The sequence below is a fragment of the Chenopodium quinoa genome, unplaced genomic scaffold, assembly GCF_001683475.1.
Source record: "Chenopodium quinoa cultivar QQ74 unplaced genomic scaffold, ASM168347v1, whole genome shotgun sequence".
Taxonomy (NCBI): domain Eukaryota; kingdom Viridiplantae; phylum Streptophyta; class Magnoliopsida; order Caryophyllales; family Amaranthaceae; genus Chenopodium; species Chenopodium quinoa.
The window spans coordinates 1,068,324-1,092,844 of NW_018744137.1; the positions used below are offsets into that span (position 1 = coordinate 1,068,324).

Sequence of the window (24,521 nt, forward strand, 5' to 3'; positions counted from 1 at the left end):
TCTTCAATGAAGTGACTAAAAATATAAAAAGGAATCTTTAATGACTTGTAACTATAAATTAAGTTCAGTGCTATGCAATTCTAAGCACATAGCAGGTTTTGTATGACTTTCTAAATAGGTATAATTATTGCATGGTTATATCCTTTAGACAAAGAGGTGTTACCCAGGCATATATAAAAGGAAGTTCAGGCTTCAATATTTTCACAAACCATTTTTGTATTCCACATTCACATTTCTCCAGTCTTTTTTTATTCAATTCCAGGTGAAAGTAATGGCAAGTAAGGGGAAAGATAAGGTGAATCCTAGTAGTGGATATGAGCTTCCTAAACAGACTAACTATGAAGCAATGGAGGCACGGCTCACTACTTTAGAGAAAAAGGTGGAAGATTTAGAGGCTGTGATACTGCTCTCTGCTTTGAGCCTGAAGAAAAGCAGCCTAGCCCAAAGAAACAGGCACCAAAAGAGGGGACCAGTAATTACAAGCCTCAGCCTACGCTTAACTTGAGTGACATTCATCACCACTCCAGCCCTTCATATTCTCCTGGAAGTGATGCTTCCTATGGTGGTTGTTTTTAAAGGGTATCTGAAGCTGCAGCAAGGCATTTGTAACTTAAATGTAGTTGTGTTTCTAAGTAGTCAGAGGCTTATGTTGTTGCTCTAGTAATAAACAATATTTTACTTCTAGTTATGTGTACTATGTTGTTAATTAGTAAGTTGTGCTCAGTGTATGGTTGTGGAATGTTCTAAGTGGCCTTGTGTGGTTTAAATGAAAGCTTGAATTTCTTTAATATGGTTACTTTTTGTTCATAGTATAGGCAGTTTGAGCTGATTTATATCATAATATACAGCTTGTCATACAATTATCTGATGTTATTTCTTTAAGCAACTTTCTCAGCAGCCCTTAGTCAAGAGTAAGTTTTTTTAAAAATTTTAGATGTATTTCTTACTAATATAGTCAATAACAGTAGGTCAACCACAGATTCTACCAAAGTCCCTTTATAGTTTTATGTCCATGTACCAACTTTCTTAAAGACATGGCTTTTCTGATATATATTATACTGAACATGGTCCTTTCAACTCATGGGTAACAAATATAAGGGCATAAGTCAAAATAACTGCTGTACATGTGGCTTAGTAATTGGTAAGATGATAATAAGCTTAAAAAGATAAGAATCTTCTATATAGGCAACAATATAAGGGCATAATACAAAATAAGTGTGTACATGTGGCTTAACTACTGGCAAGATGATAGTAAGTTTTAAAGGATGAGATTTTTCTATGTAAAGAACTGCATATAAAATAGCTACATAGGTTGGCTGAATGCAAAGCAAGAAAAAATAAATAGCTAATAAAAACATGTGTGCAGATGTAATCCAGATTAACTTAAGGCCACATGAAAAGCAATTCAGATAACTTAATTGCATGCAAGTAAATAAATGAGAAGAAAAGAAGTTAATGCACAGGTAGATGTTAAGTTCAGCAAAGCATCATTAAAGTGCTTACCTTCTTCAACTGGAATGGCAGGCAGAATTTGGTGGTACACGGGAACAGCAGAGCAAAGCAGCAGAGAATAGAAGGAGAGTAAATGCTCTCTAGAAGTATAAGAATCTTAAATAGCAAATAGCTTATTGACAAGTTAAAGCTGAATGGCCTTTATAATTTAGTGGTTATTAGAATGTCCTGATACAGCTTATTGTCCATCGAATAAAAAGATGTAGTGAGTAATCTCTCCCAAGGAAATCTGCAGAGTAATAATTATACAAGTAAAATCTGAAAAGATATTATAAGTAATAAAAGTATAGGCACTGAAACATAGTTGTGTCTAGTGGTTAATAAGTTGTTTGTAGTGAAATAAACTAAGGTTACATGTGCAAGTAGATAATAGAGTAATCAGTTACTGATCTAATTTAGCTATAAAAAGAAAGATGTTATGTGAATTTAAAATAGGAGAAGTTTCTTTTTGGAAATCATCATTGTGGGCCACATAAAAACCTAGGATTTAAGTATTATCTGTTGTTATTGTGATGCTTGATGGGTGCAGCAGAAAAAGAAGTGTTGCTATAATTATAGTTATCTAGGGAAAAAGCATTTTTTTTAAGCTTGAGTGTGACCTGTTTGAAAGACTAAGAAAGGGCTGCACTAAAAGTGTTCATGACTTGAATCAATGTATTGTCCAGCAGTTAATAAGGTTATTCTGCGAAGTTGAAGCTATGTTTCTTTACTGTCTTGAGGGTAATAGAATGTAGGGGCACTATATATAACAATGTAATAAGGAAAAAAAAAAGGGTTTTTCAACAAATGAGATTGTGGTAGCTATCCTAGGCATACTGTAAAAAATTAATATAAGACAGTATTTGATCCTGTTGTTTTTTTTTTCCCCTCTATTTGTAATCTCATAGAAAATTTTAGCTCATTATTTACTACATCAGTTCAACATCTAGTTAGGTAACAACTATATCCAAATTATTTTTTTATTCTTGATAATGTCTTTTTTGGCACCTAATGAGCATTATATAATAGATGTGCATTGAATATCATTTTTTTGCTTGGTCAAAGCATAATTGTGAAACAATAACTGCAACAGAAAATAGAAATGTACATGTGAAGTAAACCTGTCCAAATAGTGTTGCTGCAATTTGAATAGGAGCATGTAAACTAACAGAGCAATAGTGTTTCTAACACACTGCAAGGCATTTCAATGTTGCATATTTATATATCAATAATGATTGTAAAATAAATATTACAAAAAAAGCTTTATATACCAAAATTATACTCCAAAGATCTACAACATCAAACCTGCATAATAGGATAGTGAAATGAAATTAACAAAAAGAAAAAGCTGTTTGTTTTTATGAATAAGTATAGAAGCAATCTTAGAATACCTGCATCATATTGTATCATGTTATGCCAGATAGTCGCAAGAAATCATAAGCCACGATGTTTTTTCAGAACTGGTGTATTGTGAATTTCAGCAGGCTGGGTGTGATCACAGTCACTTTCTCCGATTTCTTAGCCCTTGACAATGCAACATACAATTGACCATGTGAAAAGCATGGCTGTGGGAGATAAACCATGACTTGGCTTAGTGTTTTCCCTTGAGATTTGTTGATAGTCATTGCAAAACTGAGCTTCAGAGGAAATTGTATATGCTCAAATTGAATCGGATATTTTGCTGATGATGGAGGCCGGAGGTTGACACGATGGATGAATACAAGCTCTCCTTTACGATGACCAATTGCTATTGAACAAACAATAACATTTCTTCTGAAATACTTGCATATGAGACGTGTGCCATTGCATAGGCCATCAGCCGGATCAATATTCCTCAGCAAGATTACTGGACTGTTAACTTTTAGAACCAACCCGTGTGGTGTCATACCACCTGGGGCAAGCTGGTTCAAGAATTCTGTTGGGTAGATAACACAATTATCATCTAGGATGCTATCAAAACTTTTATAAACAACTGCTTCTCCTGGGAACTTGTCAATCAGGAAATTGTTGATTGAGTCTACTGCATCATTTAATGGGGTTAGGATTGCCCTTTCTGTGAAAATATCTGGTGTAAAGGCAGGATGTTGCAATTCAGGGAAAGCAGCAACAGCTAGATAATCAATAGGTTCCTCGGTTTATTGATAATAATTCACAATGTGAGGAGGAACCTTCACAAAAGCATTCTCAGTTGCCTGAAGCTCGCCATTTCCCAAACCCAGCAAAAAAGATGCATATGGGGGATCTGCTTTAGCTCTAATGTTTTCAGTCAGATGTAGCTTTTGTAACCAGGGCCAAATATGTGAAGTAACCAGGCTTGTTGCAACAACTTCTCTTTGAGTCTTGTGAGGAACAACTGGTAAAACCTGCCTGAAATCTCCACCGAAGACTATAACTTTTCCACCAAATGGCTGATCTGGATCACAGAGATCACGGAGCAGGAGCTCAACAGATTCAATGTTCTCCTTTCTTGCCATTGAAGCTTCATCCCAGCTAATCAATGTTGTCTCTTTAATCAAAGCAGCCAAGCTGCCTTGTTTAGGAACATCACAAGCGAGCGATGTTTCTGAATCAAGTGGAATTTTAAATCGTGAGTGTGCTGTCCTGCCAGAAGGTATATTTGCTGCAGCTATTCCTGATGTTGCCGTCGGAAGCACAATTTTTCCTGCCAAGCGCACTTCTGCATATAGATCATTGTACAGAAAGGTCTTTCCAGTCCCTCCTCAACAAAGAAACAACCAGGATTTTCTGCTTGAACATGAGAAATAATTTTGTCAAAGGCAATTTGCTGAGCTGAATTTAGTTGATCACTACAATCAATTGATTCTTGAGGAATAGGTGCATCCAAAGCATCAATAATATCCTTTGTCCTCTGTAGTTCTTCTGGCATTTCTTCTTGTAGATGTTCCAGCTGAAAATGAGCCAATGACTTTCCCATTGACTCTAAGTGCTTCTCAACTGACTGTACTGTCAGCAGCAAAACTTGCCTTTCATTTTGTGGAAAGGTATACCTAAAGTCATCAGATAAATCATTATAGAAGTGCTGCCATAGTGTACGTGGGTTGCTCGGAGCGCAGAAGACCAACACAGCTGCAAATAGCCGACGTAAGGCTCCTGGCATTTGAATTTCTGCAGCTTCAGACAAACAGGAATAAACAACATTGTCTTCTTCAAAGAGCCCTCTTTTAATAGCTGCTTCATGAAAAGTGGCACATAGCACTCCATTCACAGTCCGGAGGTCAGAAAACGATTTAGGACTGCGTACATTGCCAAGAAGCAGCCGCAAAAAGAAACGTTCTCCTTCTGCAGGTGTAACACATGCCAGCCGACCTATGACCAGTTTCTTGTTTTGTCTCTGAAACCATGCCTTTGCAGTGGCATCCCACCTGAAATGTTCAATGAATTCGCTATAGAGATATCCTGTACCTCGAGGTGAGGCTGCATTTGCTTTAAAGAATTCTGTTAGTTGAGTTCTGGATCTTCGTTCATTCAACACCACAGAATCAAGCTGCTCATGACTCCTTAACTGAACTGTTTGCATGTTTTCCAAATGCACTGCAAGGTGCTGCACAGGGGGGTGCATCTCAAATAAGTCAAAGCCAAAAATCCTCCAAGCTGCCTCACATGGTGAAACCCATCGACCAGACTGAAACCTTTGAATTTCATCTACGGCTTGATTTTCTTCACCAACAACATTAAAAGATACTTTGTCATGCCCTTTGTAAACATATTTGTATAAGTACTTAACAGCCTGAATAGATGAGCAAACTTCTACATTGAGGTGACAGTCAAATAACGCGGAAAGGTATGGGTTGTATGGAATAACCCAGCGATTATCAAGGTTTGAACCTCGAATTCGTACACTTTCTCCTGTATGCTGTCTCTTGTACACTGGATATCCATCATTATGGTTTGTTGTTTCTTCTAAGAATTGTTTTGGGTAGCCATATTTGCATGAGGCAGAGTTATCATTTTTGGCAACCATACATGCACATTTAGGGTTTGCTTCTCCACAGGGGCCATGCATCATATGGCGCACTATTATTTTCCGTAGATCTGGGGAGCTGTGGGGTGGTAGCTCAGCAGATACAAAATGATCAAAATCAGAAGGTGTTTTCAATTTGTAATCAGGCTTCAGGATAATAAGGAAATGTGCATGTGGAAGACCTCTTTTTTGAAATTCAATGACATATATCATAGCAGCCACTTTCCCAAAAATTTGTTTCTTCATGATTTGTTTTTTTAAACAGATTAATTTTGATCGAAATATACGGGCAAAAAGTTCTGGGCGGTTCTGAGCTGTTTCTCCAGGAGCTAGTTCTGCTTTGATCTCTGGCCAGTTTGCATTACAAGTGATTGTGAGAAACAAATCAGGCTTGCCAAAGCGTTGAACCAAAGCCATGGCATTCAGGTATCGCCGCTTCATGTCTCGCGGACCACCAATAAAGGTTGGGGGTAAAATAACTCGCCGTCCGACATTTATGGAATTTGTTTCACCACTTTCAATGGAATCCAAAATCCCCTGATACAAATCAGCTCTGATTGTTTGCTGATTGTGGCGAAAGTAGTCTAGGCGTGTGTTCTCAATCTTCACATACATGTCAACTATATATTGCTGCAAACATCGGCCTGCACGCAGGAGCATATTGTTTGGGCGGCATTGCAATTTGTAAGCATAGTACTCACGGGCTGAAATATGCCGAGTTGAAGCACCACCTGCGTCCGCTAAACCTGCATTTAAAGAAGCATGATTTGTGTGAACAGCAACATAAAATGAAAAGGACACTCTGCAATAAAACTTCAGGCAGATGAAACTCACGGTTAGCTTCCTGTGCAAGGGAATCTTCCTCTGTATGCACTGCTGAAGATGTAATGGGGTCTGTTTGCTGCTCTCCTGAACCGCTGTCTTTGGCAAGACCCTGACCCCAACCACAATCACCATGCGGGAATAGGAGTGGATACTGCAAGGGATCATAGCATCCATAATTATGGTATATGCGATGAGAATCTGTTGACTTTCCTCTGACTGTGATGTATGGGCCATTGGACTCGCTTGATGAACTGTTTTCAGGCCAAATCGCAGCCACTTCATCTGTTGTGGGTGCATTATAAACCCGCTGGTCTAAAACGGTGTTTTTATTGATAGTAATTTGTGTATCTTCTTGAATGTCAAGGTCTTTTAATGATCTGAAAAAGCGAGCATAAGGATTTTGAGCAGATACTTCCATAAGTATGTCTATAATATCTTGCCTTACTTGTTTAAAGCAATCTACTCTAGCAGCTGACTCAAATTGGCCATCATAAAAATAGAGCTGTAAATATCTAGGGCCTAGTTCATCAGGGATTAAATCAGGCAAGTTATGATAAATTTGTCCATGCAATTTAAAAACATATATTCCTTTGTGTATGCTGCCATCATATCTACCACCTAATGAGCTAAATGCAAATAAGTTGTTATATAATCGAATGTATTGTCTGAAGTGTGATGCATCTTCCTCATCAGATGTTAAAAGTCTATATAGTGCAGGGGGGTATTCATTAGTGGCTAGTTTAACAGATCCATTTCCACAGCAGAAATGAAGTGATTCATGTTTAAATTTTTTTGCACTGCAATGTGGGCAAATGGAAGGGGATTTCAGTTTCAAAGGTGCTGCAGGCAATTTTAAGCCAACAACAGCTGCTGGAGGTTTTGATATTCAACCAAGCATGCCAAGCCAATCTATCAGCATAGTACATTAAAAAAAATAAGCAAATAACTTAGTAAAAATATGCATAGGAAAACTTACTGGGCTTTTTAACCGTGGCTTGCTTGACTCCTTTTTTTTTAGAAGCTGCAGTATTTTTCTCTGTGATATGAAAATTACATGTTAAGTTATAGGAACACTAAACATTTAGTGGTTAAGTTGGTCTAATGTAATCAGGCATCACATAATATTCACTTAATCTGTCTCATATAATTGAGCAAGTTTTTTTTATGCAATGAGCTGACTATTTTAGTAACAAATATACCTGGCCTTTAACCTATTTTCAAATGGGCAAAGAAGCTTTAAAGAACAAAGTTTGATTTAAGGAAGCCTTACTGTTGTTTTTTGCCTGTGTTTGTTTTGTTCCCTGGGCACTTGTTTCACCTATTTCTCTGTATAGCAAACGAAAAAAAAGCATAACACCAATATCAGTAGAAACACAGAAATATAGCAAGGCATGTGTTCTTGTGGTAAGCAAAAGTAAAGCACCTTACTGACACAGGCTCTTGTTCCGTAGCTGCTAGTGCTCGCTTACGTTTGCTAGACCTTGAATTCTCAAGAAGTTGCCTATACAACATGAACCAGTCTGAGGGAGCGCTGCTAATATCCGTCCTCACAGCCTGTGCTATGTTAGCTACAGTTGAATCAGTAGCCAAAAGTTGTGGGCCTGTAAACGAAAAATTTGCCATTCAAATGCAAAGCTAAATAATCTCAGCTACAATGAACCTTACCTTAATGCTATCCAAACACAGGCAGCCTGCGTAGTTGTTTTACCTAGCTCAGTCCCTAACCTCACTCAGTTAATTCTCCAAATATTGCAAATAGCAAACATAAACAACTGTGCTTACTATTAAACTGGGCAGCTGAATTTCCAGCCACTATGTTGGTAGAATGCCCTACATAAGCAACTTCAGGCTCAATCTGTCCAGCTTCTTCCTGCTGATGTGTGGCAGAACTTGTTTCATCCAACTCCCTATATTGAACAATAGAAAAATCTTGTTAAAAACAAGCAAAAACCTAAAAATTCAGAGTAACAAAAATATTTATTTAGCATGCGATAAGAAAAACAAGCTAACACCTCATAGGATCAGGGGTCTGAGACATAGCTTGTATCATCTGTAAACGTTTGATAACCCGAGTTTTTTGCAAGGGTTTTTTTTTTAACCAAAGCACGATCTGGATACCAACAAAGCATTCTCATTTAAAAAAAACAAAATACAATGATTGCAGCTTAATAGTAATAGATAATCTATAAGCTGCTTTGAATAGCATGAAAGACAAATAAAACAAGCAAAGGAACTCGGATGTACGCATAGTGGGAATATAAACTGAGCTAGTGACAGCAAGAAGTTGCAAATAGGCGTTGCAGAGGCTTTCGATAAATGGAACAGTGTTACAATGCATCTGCAGCTATATAACCTGTCAAGGGAAAATTGCACTCTGATCAAATTGCTAAAATGTAATGCTTAACCATGTTGTGCATACTTAACAATAGAATAAGAATTTTCATAAAATACGATCAATGGCAAGAAAATTAGACTTCATTAATCAAAGCTCAAAAGGCTGGAGTACATTATATTTTGGGAAAACATCCACCATGTCTTGCCAATAAAACTAACACATAAAGCAGTACAAAATAAGCTGGAATACAAGCAGCACACTAAGCTAATATGCCATATCTAAGGCCCTATAGGAACACACAAACAAAACATGTAAGCCAGCAAAACAAGGTCTTATGTAGCTTCACTCTGATCCCTAATCAAACTTCCTCCGCTTAAACAAGGTGTCCAACTCAGGAGGCACTGCAAATGGCTCATGAGTGAAGCGGTCACTAAAAGATGGCCTAGCTTTTGGCTTGCGAGGTGGAGGTGGAGGAAGAGCAGGTGTTGGAATCTTGTGCACAGCAGACTTAGGTGTTATGCAGCCATCTTCACCTAAAAAAGGAGCTAAGTGCAGAGCACCTTGAATCCCCAATACACGTTCTTTAGCCACTAAGTAACTTTCCCTAGCCAAGGAACACTTAATACCAGCATAAACCCCATTGCCATAGTTCAAATCAACTATGTCAAGATTGTATGCAGTGCGCAGGAAATCTACAGCCCTCCTAGCAGCCTCTTGTTTGGTAGCCTTGCAGTCAGCACGAGCAGCACTAAAAACGCATTCCATTCCAGTAGCAATTGTAGGAGCATAAATCGTAAGCCATGAAATAAACTTTTCTGGTCCTAGCTTGAAAGTGTTCACAGCCGAAACACGTGCTTTAGTCTCCACAGTTAGAGTGCGCAGAACATCCATGTAATCAATGCACACATATTTCTTGCAGCGCTTGTGGTTTGGCACATCTGGCCACTTGACTGGCACCTTCCCTGCCTCCCTTTCCATTGACTCGAGCTTAATGCGTTTCATCTGGTAGAGAAATTCACAGCGTTGGAGCTTCTTAATTTTCTTAGAAGTCAAGTCCTCAACCTGAATGTTGTACTCCATCCTAAGTGAACGAACGCCTTTTTCAGCAGCTATTTCACGCGATTCTCCTACTGTTTTAGCTGGGCCACCCTCATAAACATAGAAACCCAAGCCTGGGTCAGTCTCCAAGACAAGCTTCACAGCATTCTTCCTTGCATCAACCAAGTAGTAAGCTGGCTGAGGAATTTTCAGATACTCCACAACTTGCTGGAGCAGGCAGGAAAAAGAAATAGACACTTTTCGAGTGCCAGGACCACCCACCTGTGTGCACACCATAACATAAGAAACATGCTATTGTAGCTAACACTGGTGCAGCGACATCTTATCACTTGAGCTACAGGTGTAAGGTAGTGAAACATGTGTTGTTGGAAGACACAGACAGAGGTAAGGCTAAATGCATGGTAAACAAAAAAACAAGCTAAATAGTTCTTGCAATTACATCACAGAAGAACAACAAAGCTGATTACCAAAGCATGTAACACATTACCCTGAACAAGGCTGGTTACATCACAAAATGGAAGACACAGACAGAGGCTAGTCTAAATCGAGCGCACACAACAAAACCATCTAAATAGCTAATGCGATTATATCACAAAAGAACAACAAAGCTGGTTACTAAAGCATGCAAAACATACCCCATTTAAAACAACAAAGCACTCTCCACATACTAACTAATGCAAGCAACTTACCAAGCCAAGCTACACATAATACACAAAACAACAAATCAATATAGCTGGCCCTTTGAAAAGGCAACAAAAAAAAAACAAACAAACCCACCAAAGCATGTAACACATGATATAGATAACACAACAAAGTCATTACATACTAACTAAAACCATCCAAACCAACACTGAACAAAAACAGCAATGCAATGCAATTCTCCAAACCCCCTTTCCAAAAAAAAAAAGCAAATCAACATAACTGTAAATAATGGAGTACTTACAGGAGAACCTGCACCTCCACCCATTGCAAGCTCATAACTCTGCAACAGAAGTAGCAAAAAGCAAAATTAATATTCAATATCTTCACCAAAAACTGATCCCTTTTACAATAACAATTGCATGATTTATCATCAACAATAAAAACATGTAAACCATAGCCTAAGGTAGCCCATGTTACAAATTCCAGATTCCACACTTACTTTAAACCAAAGAAGACTTAAAAAGACAGCCCACACACAAAAATGCCAGGCTAATTAGCCATCCTCTACCAACACAAATGCACTAAATCTTTACTTCATCACTAATATATAGACTATACTTAAACTAACTGCTGTTCAATAAATCACACAAAGTTTGTTAAGCAACCAAGCTGGTGAAATATTGTGTGCACAGAAGCCAATTAATTTTAATAATGGCTACCAATTTAACCATGCCAAGTTAATCCAAACAATGTAATCAATTTGTCAAGTTTAAAAATGTCATGATTCTGAAGAAATCCTTGAAGCAAGTTCATATATGTTCTGTGTTCATGGTCAATGATATCAAAGATTAGTTTTCCAGAGATGTAATGTCATTACTACAGCAAAGAAGCCTCTATCCAATTTCATGATTACCTCTAATATAACCTCCTCCATGGGACTATGCTATGGTGTGTGTAGTTGTTTTTTTTTTTTTTTTTTTTTTTTTTGTTTTTGCTGCAAAATGAAGATGAGGGAGACCAGATGAACTGGCTTGTATCCTTAATTTATGGTAACACAAATGCTAACACAAAGCAGTAGAAGACAAACAAATGCAAACAAACTAAGCCATACATAGCAGGTAATTAGATGAGCCTTGTATCAGTATTGGCTTAGAAGAGGAAAGCATTTACCCATTGGTATGAAAGTGCTAGACCGATAGCTAATAAAGTTCACCATCTTAAAACCACTAGGTAAAAGACTGAGCTGCGGCCAGCATAAAAGAAACAGCTGTAAAAGCAAAAATTGTGTGAAAGGCCTAAGCAAAAATCAAATAAAGTAATCATGACACCCCAAACTAAATATACAAAATCTAATGTAGTTCACAATAAGGAAAAATTAACAATTTGCTTATTTCAAAAAATAGCAAAGTATTCTTTTTACATACCTTAATCCCACCTCCCAACACTTGAACAACAGCTGTAACCAGAAATAAAAATGATTTAATTTTGATTTGAAAAGCCAAACAGCAAATTAATCCTCTCAAAACTAAAACACTAACCGTACTTCCCAACACTTGAGCAAACCAAACAATAGCCTAATCTCTCTCAAACCCTCTCACACATCATGCAAAACAATAGATCAATGGATAACTAAGAAGCTCACCATAAAAAGGATCAAACAATTTAGTCCTCCCAAATCCATTTTCACAATAGCTGAACTGCTGTAAATCCCACAAAGGTACATTAATCAATAGTTAAACGAAGAAATAACCATAGGCAAAAATTAATCAGCTAAGCAAACAAATAACTAAAATTGAGGAATTAACCTTACATTCATGCAAATCGCAAGTAAGTTCTAATTGAATCACTGATCAACAACGGTAAGTGTCCAGAAATCAAACTAAGCTCTAATTGAGCCTTACATTCATGCAAATCGCAAGTAAGCTCGAATTGGATCATTGATTAGCAACGGTAAGTGTCCAGAAATCAAGCAAAGCTCAAATTGAATCAATGATTAGCTACGGTAAGTGTCCAGAAATCAAGCAAAGATGAAACCTTTAATCACCCACCTTGTCATACACACTCAGACACGTTATACCCACCCCTACACGTGGCCAGTGAGTTGGAAGGCATAAGGCACATGCATTTTTTCGAGGGCAAATCAGTCACAGCACTATAGATAAGGAAATGGTAGTACAAATATAGGGGCAAATTGGGCAGTACACTGTTCATAAGGCAACCCATTTTTTTGAGTGTTGGTGCTTTTATAGGGTAAGGATTCAATCTATGTAGATTATTCGTAGGACTACTTGTATTTTAAAATATGAGAAGGGAAAAAAATTCTTTGACCTAGGTTTGATTAGGATTATTCGAGCTCAAGTCAAACTTAACAGAAGCTTCAATTTGGCAATTTGAGTTTTGCATGATCTAAAATTTTGATGCCATTGAAAGTCAGATCATATATAGGTGTCATGGATTCATAAGAACCTTCGATAGAAACATTCGATTGTAACAATATTCAAATTCAGATTCTAACAAACATGATAAATTTAGATCATATGCAGCTGAACTCAACTGTTTGGAGATGAACTAAACTGAATAGAGCTGAAATGAATAGTTTATGAGAAAAGGAAATTAGGATATAAGTTAAATTGAACTATACTGAACTGAACTGATTGGAGCTGAACTGAAATTAACCTGAAGTGAACATGCCCTAAATTCAAAAAAGTTCGGATGAAATCAATTAAATTCATTTCAAATAAGTTCAGTTAAGTTCAGATAAATCCAGATAAGTGAAATTAAAGAAAATAGAACACACCCAAAATCTTGGTTAAGTTAATTGCTTGTTATATTGTCGTACTCCCTCTGTTAAACTTCACCATCACGTCCCCTTCTAATTCAATTTTGTTATATTGTACTCCCTCTGTTAAACCTAAATGTTAGTATATTTAATGTATCTAACAAAATTATGGGTCTGTTCACAGTTACTTAATTTCAGTTCAGTTTAGTTCAGCTCCAATCAATCAATTTAGTTCAGTTCAGTTCAGTTCAGCTCTGTATTTCCTTCTCGCATAAAATATTCATTTTTGCTCAGTTCAGTTCAGCAGTTCAGCTCCAATCAGCTCAAGTTCAACTCCAATAAGTTCAATTCAGCTCAGTTCAGTTAATGTGAACATGCCCTATGTTTTAATAATTATGCATGAAACAACTTTATGTATGATGAAATATAAACAATTTTTCATATTCATAACATAAGCAATCATGACATAAAGTTTTCTTTGCTATGAAGGTTCACCCTTTTTTCCTTAAATAAGGTACGGAGTAGTAGCATACTAGTATACACCGTTTTTTATAATCGTATGTTATTGGATGTTATACCTTATCTTAATGCTTGGTTATTTCGCGTAATATGCATTCGTACAATCATACTCTTATGAGTATCAAGTACTTATTAATTTTTTAACATTTTTTTACTATTATATTTCATAACAAATTTTATTGAAAATTTCATAAGATATAATTTTAAGAATATATTATACGTTGTACTCGTATCCTCTATTTTAAAAAATCCGGAGGAGATACTCTCTATTCAAATATTTTGAAGATGTGAAGAACCCGAAGCACTGTTCCTTAACAAATGTATCTTTATAAGAATTAATATTAACAAATGTATCTTGATAAGAATTAATATAACAAATGTTCCTCCCAAAAGCACCCGAAGAACAATTGATAGAACTTCATTCTTGAATATACTTCAATTATGTATCAACTAATAATAGAAATTAATATTATCATAAGAAACAAAGTTCATCGTATAAGAAATACCTTTCTAAGTCATGGCCATATAAAACAGAGTTGTCTCCACTAGTACGATAAAGGGGTAGGCCAAGTCTACCAATTAATCTTTCTCAAAAAAAAAAAAAAATAATAATAAAAATATATAATTAAGAATGAAAATTAATGGTGCCAAGGGATTCTCAATTATTCACCATGCAACCTCTTGAATCATTATTTTAGTAGCTTGATGAGGTAAAATCAGTCATTGGGAGAGAAGAAACAACAAAAGCCACAAATACCAAAATATTATCCTCTTTCCTCCAACAAAGCATTAATTGTGTTTTAATTCCTTTCAATGACATGTACATGCCACATATTATAAGCAATGCCACATTGTTTGCCAACTCACATGGGTAGACTACCTAGTGGGTAAATTAAGTTTTCTCGTATTTGAAATTGTTTAAATTTAGAAAATCATGACAAAAACACACTAATTACATTAATCTACGCGTATTTTTGTCATAAATTCTCACTTTATACAATTTTCAAGAGTGTTTTTAATGCTTATACATAAATTTAAGAGATATGTTGTATACCCTTATTTTAATTATTAACAATATGAGACACGGAGTATCTGTTTTTTTTTTTTAATAAATTGGACACAATTAGTATTATTATCTACGATGCATATACATTTTTTGAAAATTTTAATCCAACATAAAATAATATTTTTCGAAAAACTATTAAATAAGAATTAAAATTACATAAATAAAACTAAAATTTGATAAATTAAAAAAATGTTAATAATAATATTTTATAGCAAAAATAAAGTAATGTAACTAATTACTTGGAGAAAAAAAAAGGTCAAGTATGAACAACATAATCATTAAGGGGGCGTTTGGTATAAATTCCGTAAACGTAATGGAAAAGATTTATATTAAGGGTAATGATACATATTACCTTTGATATATGTTTGGTATCTTTATGAAATGGAAACAAATTGAGGAGTTTATGATTCAGGAGGGAAACACATTTTGTTTCCACTAGTTAGATATAAGGGAAACACTAATAGAAATGGAAGCACTTATTTGTACTGTTTACATTTCCTACATTACAAATTTTCATACCAAACACCCCCCTAAAACACAAACGACCATTATAGAATTTTCATGACTGAAACCCGTTCATCCTAGACTACTGATCAAGTTGATACACTACTTAATTTTCCTAATCATTACTGATACTGGTGTGATCAATGAATTACCATGTTAAAGGACCAACTCAACCAAAAGCTTAAACTGATGGTTGAGACCCAGGAATATGTTTTATATTCTATCAAGAACAAATATCAAAAACCTTAAAGAATTACTTGTAAAAGCTATTGCTCCTAATGGGAGCACCAACAAGAATTGTACGTTGCTATTGGAACATATAACGAAAACATAGGTGTAATTGTGAAATAATTTGAGTCATTGAATTGTTAGTTATATTTTCAAATTTTCAATTTAAGGCTGTTGTACTATATTGAAAAAAATACTCCATACGAAGTATTAAAGTTTTAACTGGTGTAATAATGTCTTTTACTTTTTCTATTCCTAATTTTTTTGCCCCATTTAACTTTGTGGTTTTCAAGATGCGTTTAAAAACGAATATAACTTCAATTCATTTCTATACACGTAAAAAGTATAAAAATGTAATATTACTCCGTAATAAAATATACTATAAGACGAATCTAACAAAACTACACATGACTATATCATCTCTTGTTAATGGGAATTTATGGTCAAAACTAGTTTTTGGTCCGGGTGTTCCCCGGGTCATTGTTTGTAAGTAAAATAAAATTATAATAAAATAAAGTGCAATATATTGGCTGGTTTATGTAAAAAATAATAATAATAATAATAATAATAATAATAATAATAATAACTTGTTTATTTTTGCTAATATTAGTATACAATAAAATTCATTATTCAATATGTAGCAAACTAAATTTTATGCTTAGTATTAGATTATTTTTCATTTGTCGTAAAAGAAAATACTTTTAACATTACTATATATACACATATAAGTTGACAATTAAACTTTAATTTTATATATATATATATATATATATAGTGGCGAACCTTGATAGTTTTTTTTACGGGGGCCAAATTACTTTAATATTACGAGTATTAATTATACAAATACCATAATATACATATATGTATATATATATAACTTCAAAGGATGGATAAAGGAACTATAGGAGTAATTATTATGAGTTTATGACTAAGGGTTTGTTCTATTCAACTTAATTTTAGTTTAGTTCATTTCGATTCCTAATTTCTTTCTCTCATAAACAGTTCAACTCAGTTTAGGTTATGAGAACAAACCTTAATAAATAAAAATCAAATACGAGTAATAGCTAAGTTCAATAGCTAAGACTCAATTCTTGCACAACCAAAATATTGAAGAGGAAATAATAATTCAAGGCATTTGGATAGAAATAATCCATAATTGATAAAGTGTCTTTTAAAACAAGAATATAAAAAGGAGATACTAAAACTCTAAAAGGTTAGTATTGTATTTTGATTTGTGTAGTTTAATTTGCAGCAAGTAGTGAAATCACGTGTGTTTCACTTGCTTTGGGATTTGTGCGTAATTAAAATAGAATGTATAAGTCATATACTGGTATGACGTAAGCGAGCTTGGACGCTAATACAAACTTCTTTAGGAATTTTTGGGCTTTTTACTAGACATTATATATATTTTTTGATTTTTAAGGGTTGACATATTTATTTATAATGGGGCAAAAATTAAGAATACCATTAATTTATGATCATGATTGAGCTTTTTAGTGAACACACATAAGAATCTCATTTATTTATGGTTTTAATCGCGCTATAAATGATCAATCGAGCTATTGATAATGATTGAGCTTTTTAATAAATAATTAGTAGTGTTAAATGTTAAACAAAATTGTTTGTGCTAGATTAGCTTTGTGGATGAGTTTAATAATTACTAGTTTTGTGCCCCGTGCGATGCACGGATTGTTTATTGAATTTTAAGATAAATTTTCAATCTATATCAATTTTTAAAACATATAATTAATACAAAATTAGTTAGGAATTGATGTGTTTTTGTTACGATTTGTTTTCTAGTAGGCATATAATGACTAATAATAATGTTGGTGGAAATTTTCGATTTAATATAATACATTAAAAAAAATTAAAAAAAAATTAGCAAAAAAAAAAATTAAATAAAATAAATGTTCAAAGCCCGTTGGGTTGACTCAAACCCAAAACTTTGGGTAAGGGTTGAACATTTCTTGACTCGTAACCTGAAGTGACCTAATCTTAGATGACTCATGACCCGACCCTAATTGACAGGTCTACATAGTGACAGGTCTACATAGTAATAAATTTTATTAGATTGTGAATCATATTATTTTAACCGATTTGTATATATTATAAATAAATGTTTTACGCTTTAAACTACTTCCTTCACTCAAAAAAAAAATTATGATATAAAAAATAAATTTATAAGATAATTTTTTAGAATTATAATCTAATAATTTTTTTTGAATAAAATTTTAATTTAATTTGTACATTTGAAATATTGGTATTTTATCAAAAATAAAACTCTAAACTAATAATTTTATCCTAAAATTCTATCCAAATAGAATTCTAAACTATTTTTTTTTTAATCTTATGAAGTCTATTGAAATCTATCCAACGTGGCGCGACACTTGGCGAAAAGTTAGAACGCCAAGTGTCGCTGCCTCGTGACTTGGCTAAAAGTTTAGCTTTATATATATTAGTTATATGATTCATCATTGTAGTAATATTTTATGTTCATGTAAAAAAATAAAATAAAATTTTAAGTTATTATCATTTCTAATTTATTTTTAATTTTACCAAATTGTGGATTTCAATCCAGTGGAAGAGTCAAACTAATAATAAACATCATAATAAAATATTTTTTTTTCCTATGAATAAAGACTTTATGTAGGTTTTACTTACAAAAAAAAAAAAAAAAAAAAAAAAAAAAAAAAATTAAGTTTGAAACAAACTCTATTTTTTTATTAGCTGCAACTAAGAAATTTTTTATATCCCATAAATAATACTCCCATGTACAATTTGCAAGTAATAGAAGCGGGGGTAATATTAAAAAAACAAATATGTTCAGCATTAGTATGATTCATATAAATTTTAGAATATGTTCACTCGAGTAGCTAGCCAACCCGTTGGCGGATCTATGAAGGGGCCTGGGTGGCACCGCCCCCCCCCCCCTAAATTTTTTATTTTTCATTTTTTTATTTAAGTAAATATATAAATTTATAGGTTAAATACAATTTTTATGCAATAAATAACATCAAATTAGCTTTGTCATAGTGGTAATGCATTAAGTTTGGACTAAAAGTCTTAGGTTCAAGCCCTCATACAAGCATTTTATTTATATTTAGTGCCCCTCCACACTAAATATTCTACATCCGCCACACCCTAGTACATGCTACTCATCATATTATTTTTTCAATAAAATTTCTATTTTTAGACCCCACATGATACCGGATTTGCATTACCTTGGGAATGACAATGAACATAAACACAAATATATATATACACACAAATATAGACTAACAATAACCAAAGGATTAAGAATTGACAATGCAAATAATATTTTACATTCCCGTCAAATATAAAATAAAATTTTACATTATTCTCATTTCTAATTTATTTTCAATTTTTCCTAATGGTAGGTTTTAGTCTTATATGTTTAATAACAAAAATCATCAATAATGTCAAGTAAATAGGCTAATTCGAGTTGATGAATTCCTTGTTGCAAGTCTTCTAGCTCAATTGTCAATTTGTGATTTGGGGTATCATTTTTTGAAATATTGATAAGATCGTCCATGCTGGTAAGCTGTCCATTAACATCTATAATAACTTATAAAAATATTAGGCTCTATTTGATTCACCTTAATTTTGCTGAAGTGAAATTATTTTTACTGAACTGAACTTATTTTTACTGAACTGAACTTAATTTTACTGAACTGAAATTATTTTTACTGTACTTAAATTATTTTTATTGAACTAAAATTATTTTTACTGATTTTCTATTATAATTCTTCTTTAAGAAAACTGAATTTTACTGAACTGAACTTATTTTTACTGAACTGAAATTATTTTTACTGAACTGAAATTAATTTTTACTGAACTGAACTTATATTTACTGAACTGAAATTATTTTTACTTAATATTATTTTTTTTAAGGTGAAGAGAACAGGGCCTTAGTTGACAATTTTAAAAAATACGAAATTTATAAAAAATGGTTAATAAATTGATATAATGAATCGTACCTACTAAAATCACCTCATTGACTTGTTGTTTAAGGATTTTGCCGAAGGACACAAAATCAAATCCGTATTGAGGAGGTTGTGCATCTTTACAATCCCTAACAATAGTCTTATAATAGAAGTTCAATTTACAGGCATGGCTTGTAGCCAAATGTTTGCCAGCATTAGTAATTATTCTGAAGCTAGAGATAATACGGGGAGTGCCCTCTTTCACAAGACCTTCAAATCATCGAATGAGTGATTCTTTGATAGTTGCTTGTATTTTAGATCCCTGCGTTTAAACATTATCATATCAAAATCAATTTTGCACTATAATGTATAAGTACATATTACAAAAAGTAAACATATCTAAAAGACGAAAATAATTATGAAGTTATAATAGTGTACCTTCTCATCAACTAAAATTAACTCAAGTGAGTTAATTTTTTTTTTTGATTGGAATAATCAGGTTGGTACCATAGCCTCACAATTCGAACTGTTATTCTTCGTGATTCTTTAAGAGGGGTGAGGTCAGATATCATAGCGAACGCCATTAAAAATATATTAACCTCGATAATATGACCTTGAAATAAAAATTGTTACGATTTATATAACTCTTATTTATATAGTTGATAATACAAATAATATTGTATCTTATTTTATTTTTTGAATATATATGATTTGATTTTAATATACATATTATATTTTATTTTTGCCGTTTTTTGATCAAAATATGTAACAAAATATTATACGTAGGATATTCCTTATTTTTTTTGTTAGAATGTTACCTTAGGTTTTAAGATATCCTACATCTTTGATCTTTCTCCTTTTTTTGCTAGAATACGAATTACCATACATATATATTTTGATATTTTCTATACTAAGATTTTTTGTCCTTATGTAACTTTAATTATTTATATATAGTAAGATATTTTTTTTATACTTTTCTTACTATATACCTTGCATGCATACGAATTACCATTATCATATGTTATTTTGATATTTTTTTATACCAAGTTTTTTATCCTTATGTAACTTTTATTATTTACATATGTCTATTACTTTACTATAATAGACTTTACTATAATAATTTATGTATTTATTTAGAATAAGATGTATAGGATTTTATTTATATAAAAAAAATTAATAAAAGACAGCGAATCATATTGAGACATTTATCAGTCTCACATTGAGGTGCTTGTCTTTTAGTATAGTATATAGATAGACTAGATGGAGCCCGTGCGATGCACAGTATGTTTGAATTATTTAAAACATTTTTTTAATTTATGTGTTAAAATTTATTACATATTTAGATAATATTCCTAATATCAAAAGATAATATTTTACATTTAATTAGTTTAAACTTAAAAATTTCATTCGCCAATTTTGCTTACGTGGCATTTGAATTATTCAATTTTAAAAGAAAATAAAAATCTCTTATTTGATTGGATATAACTAAAATTTAAAATCTTACATGGCGCGCTTAAAAAATTAAATCCTACGTGGGCTCTAAAAACTCGGGAAAAAACTCCCCTTTATATATATATATATATTAGATTTGTACTTATTTTTTTTATTGGGCGGGTTACACGAGGTTAACCCTACCTAAAGCACCGACTATTTTTCATAACGCGAGAGACAAGACGGTACAAAATCATTACAATGAAAATAGGGTGTCATGATGGTGCGCCTCCTTTGCTAGTATGCTGTATAGTCCAACCCTATATTTGTCTTTAACAATGAAAATAATTTAATTACGTTTGTGTCATAAATGAAATTGTTGATCGATTCATTTCATTCCTGTACAGTATGTTTCAATGAAAACATGTTTAACCTGCACAATAGTATAGTGGAGCACTATAGTACAACCTAATTAATTTTGATTTTGATGATTCATTGTACCACTTTGTAGTAGGTGGTGAAAAAGTAGTACATATAGCTAGAAATGTAACATGAAAATTTCATATACTACTTTCGGTTTTTTTTTAGTTTTAATTTTAGGGTATTATTTGTAAGATATAAAATATTTTAAAATTGTAATTAATAAAAATCGAAGGTAGTATATTGACTTGAGTTTTTTTTTCCTAAGCCTATTTCATTTCTTTGCCATGGAAGATAGAAACACCAATGTAAATGCCAAAATCACCCATCATATAGCTGTATATGCCTTCCCATTTGGAAGCCATGGCTCCCCTCTCTTAAACATAATAAGGCGGTTAGCCGCCTTAGCACCGCGAAACAAGGTGCATTTCTCTTTTTTTAGCACACCCAACTCAATAAACACTCTCTTTCCAAAAGGTTCTAAATTTGATGTAGATTGCCCCAACATTAAGGCCTATGAAGTTTGGGATGGTAAGCCTGTAGGGTATGTGTCTAAGGGCAATCCCTTGGAGGAAATTGACCTCTTCCTTAAGGCGGTGGCGAGGCCAGGTGCTTTGAAGAAGGTGTTAGAGGAAGCTGAGGAGAATGTAGGTGTTAAAGTGAGTTGTGTTATGGGAGATGCCTTCTTGTCTTATTTATTGTGTGATTTGGCTTTGGAAGTTAAGGTGCCTTGGGTGTCTTGTTGGATCCCAGGAGAACATTCTTTCTGTGTCCATGTTTATACTGATGCAATTAGACAGAGGTTTGGTACTCAGGGTAAGGCTCCAACAAACTAGGACCGGATTCAAACTGGACCGATAAAACTAGTCCAAAACTTGAACCGGACCGGTTTGGAAGACTAATATATTTAACATTTATAATATTAATAATTATTAAGGAAAAAATTATGACAAAAAAAGTTCTAGTATAAGAAATCTAATTGTTCAATCAATCCATCCATAACTATATACTAAAAGGTACATTAACAATGACATGTGTTGATTTCGGATCTGTCATTTTTTTTTATATATATAATTATTATTTATAAAACTCCTATAAAACATTTATTTTAGGAAATTATTACATAATTAATTTGTCATAGTTAAGTGTATAAAATAATTAATGATCTTTTTCATTTTGAAAATGGATATGCAACTATCTAAGGTATGTGTTTTGACAACATAAAGTTAATTTAAAAAAATGCAATCTTTGAGAATATAAAATATATAATCTTCATTTACTTAAAAAGAACTACTGAGTTAGGCAAAAAACTCTTACTTGGTATTTGTATCATCTTCTTCTATTATTTAGTACGAGTATTCTTTTTGAGGAAACTCCTTCTACTATATATTACGGAGTACCTTAATTACTACAAAAGAATTGTAATCTAAAAGAACAAAGGATTAAAAGGCTCATTTTCCTTTAATTAAATAAATGTAAAGTTAATAAAGAATATTAAAATGCATCGTGCATGCCACGGGACCTAACCTAGTGTTCTTATTAAATTCTAACCCAAAATAACTCAAAATTAAAAACTATTTTCAAATTATTGAAGGTTAACATAATCATTTTTGGGTTTACAATTTTACATGTATGCATAATACATATCAATGAATACGGGTCCGTTCTCTTACGTTGAAGTTCAGTTCAACTCCTAATTTCCTTCTCTTAAGTTCAGCTGAGTTCAGTCAATGAGAACATGCCCTAAATTTATCTAGAAATTTATTCAAAAGCGGGATCTGTAATGACACGTGTCAATATATCATCTCCTAATTAAACTTTTCCACGGTGATGCCCCATCGAACTCAGGTCACACATGGGGGAGATGGAGGGACTGACCCTCGCTCCCATTATTATTATTATAGATATGACATAATAATATGTAAATAATCATTTTTTCTAAATAAAAAAAATTTAAAATTATCCTTTACAATAGTCACGCTCTCCCATCTCAGTTAATCGTCCTAATCATTTCATGTAATTGATCTAGGCATTGAAGAAGGGAGAGAAGAAGAAAACTTGGATTTTTTACCAGGACTAAACAAGATCAGGGTGAAAGATATACCAGATGGAATAGTCACAGGAAATATTGACTCACCCATTTCTCAATTGCTACATAAAATGAGTCAAGTTTTACCTTATGCAAGTGCAATTTGCTTGAGCTCTTGCGAAGAATTAGACCCAATTGTTACCAATGACTTAAAGTCTAAGCTCTCGAACGTGTTCGCTGTCGGTCCTCTAAGCCTAGTGGTTGCACCATCAAAAGTGGCAGATACTTATAATTGTTTGGGTTGGCTTGACCAACAAAGGCCTAACTCTGTTGTTTATGTGAGCTTTGGTTCTGTTGCTACACCAACTCCAAATGAGCTTTTCGCTTTGGCTGAGGCTCTTCAAGCTAGTGGACTCAAGTTCTTGTGGTCGATGAAGGACCACTTAAAGGTATGAGATTAAATTATTAATTACTCGCTTTGTCTATATATAGTCCATGATTATACGAAATAAAATAATATAATTTGGTTTATATAGTCGACCCTACTTATAGGATTAAGGTTTTGATTAATTGATTGCTTTGTTTATATAAAATAGTCATGTGTACATAATACAATATAATAATTTATAGTATTCATTGAACTTTTTTACGTGACCTAACAGGTACACTTTCCTAACGGTTTCTTGGAAAGTAATAAAGAAAATGGCATGATAGTCCCTTGGGCACCCCAAGTAGATGTTCTAGCACACGGTGCAGTAGGGGTATTCATCACTCACTTTGGTTACCATTCCATTATTGAGAGTATAGCAGCCGAAGTTCCAATGATCGGGAGGCCCTTTCTTGGTGACCATAAGCTAAACGGACGACTTGTAGAGGCCGTTTGGAAGATTGGACTAAAAGTTGAAGGAGGGGTTTTTACCAAGAATAAAGTAGTGAAGAGCTTGGATCGAATTTTGTGGTGTGACGAAGGGAAGAAAATGAAGGAAACTATCAAAAACCTAAACAACGTGGTTCGAAAGGCTATTGCCCCTGATGGAAGCTCCAACAAAAATTTTAAGTTGCTATTGGAACTAGTAATGAAAACATAGGTGTAATGCTATTATAGTACTTCTACAATTGTACGGTTGAATAATTTTAATGGGCGTGCCCCAATTCCTCTTCTTGATAAACAAGAAGTGTATCTCTTATGGCATTTTTGTAATTAAACTGCATTGGGAATTGTAAAGTAATGCTATTATAATCAGAATAAGTGTTAACTGTACATCCA

At 33.4% G+C, this 24,521-nt stretch overlaps 4 protein-coding genes across 18 annotated transcripts; 1 reads left to right on the forward strand and 3 right to left on the reverse strand.

Annotated features, from left to right (window-relative positions):
• Window positions 1-103: 103 nt before the first annotated feature.
• On the reverse strand, window positions 104-6,669 carry LOC110692998. The gene is made up of 3 exons (XM_021870091.1): window positions 6,308-6,669; window positions 2,883-6,219; window positions 104-2,796 (listed from the first exon to the last, which is right to left on the reverse strand). The coding sequence occupies exon 2, from the start codon at window positions 6,131-6,133 to the stop codon at window positions 4,118-4,120; it is 2,016 nt and encodes a 671-aa protein (XP_021725783.1). The 5' UTR covers window positions 6,134-6,219; window positions 6,308-6,669; the 3' UTR covers window positions 104-2,796; window positions 2,883-4,117.
• Window positions 2,946-3,965, reverse strand: LOC110693102 (ATP-dependent DNA helicase PIF1-like). Its single transcript, XM_021870227.1, has 2 exons — window positions 3,707-3,965; window positions 2,946-3,601 (listed from the first exon to the last, which is right to left on the reverse strand). The coding sequence occupies exons 1-2, from the start codon at window positions 3,963-3,965 to the stop codon at window positions 2,946-2,948; spliced, it is 915 nt and encodes a 304-aa protein (XP_021725919.1).
• Window positions 6,586-12,413, reverse strand: LOC110692999. 15 transcript variants are annotated; one of them, XM_021870107.1, is made up of 11 exons: window positions 12,236-12,413; window positions 11,977-12,034; window positions 11,759-11,790; window positions 10,636-10,674; window positions 8,543-8,651; window positions 8,311-8,408; window positions 8,081-8,205; window positions 7,722-7,899; window positions 7,569-7,624; window positions 7,275-7,334; window positions 6,586-6,675 (listed from the first exon to the last, which is right to left on the reverse strand). In XM_021870107.1, the coding sequence occupies exons 2-11, from the start codon at window positions 12,013-12,015 to the stop codon at window positions 6,668-6,670; spliced, it is 744 nt and encodes a 247-aa protein (XP_021725799.1). In that variant the 5' UTR covers window positions 12,016-12,034; window positions 12,236-12,413; the 3' UTR covers window positions 6,586-6,667. The 15 variants fall into 15 exon arrangements, with proteins under 15 accessions (XP_021725799.1, XP_021725798.1, XP_021725796.1 ...); XM_021870106.1 differs by having other exon boundaries at window positions 12,145-12,413; XM_021870104.1 differs by having other exon boundaries at window positions 11,977-12,031; window positions 12,140-12,413.
• Window positions 12,414-21,376: 8,963 nt separating this feature from the next.
• Window positions 21,377-24,521, forward strand: LOC110693001 (anthocyanidin 3-O-glucosyltransferase 7-like). Its single transcript, XM_021870108.1, has 3 exons — window positions 21,377-22,041; window positions 23,255-23,703; window positions 23,917-24,521. The coding sequence occupies exons 1-3, from the start codon at window positions 21,513-21,515 to the stop codon at window positions 24,340-24,342; spliced, it is 1,404 nt and encodes a 467-aa protein (XP_021725800.1). The 5' UTR covers window positions 21,377-21,512; the 3' UTR covers window positions 24,343-24,521.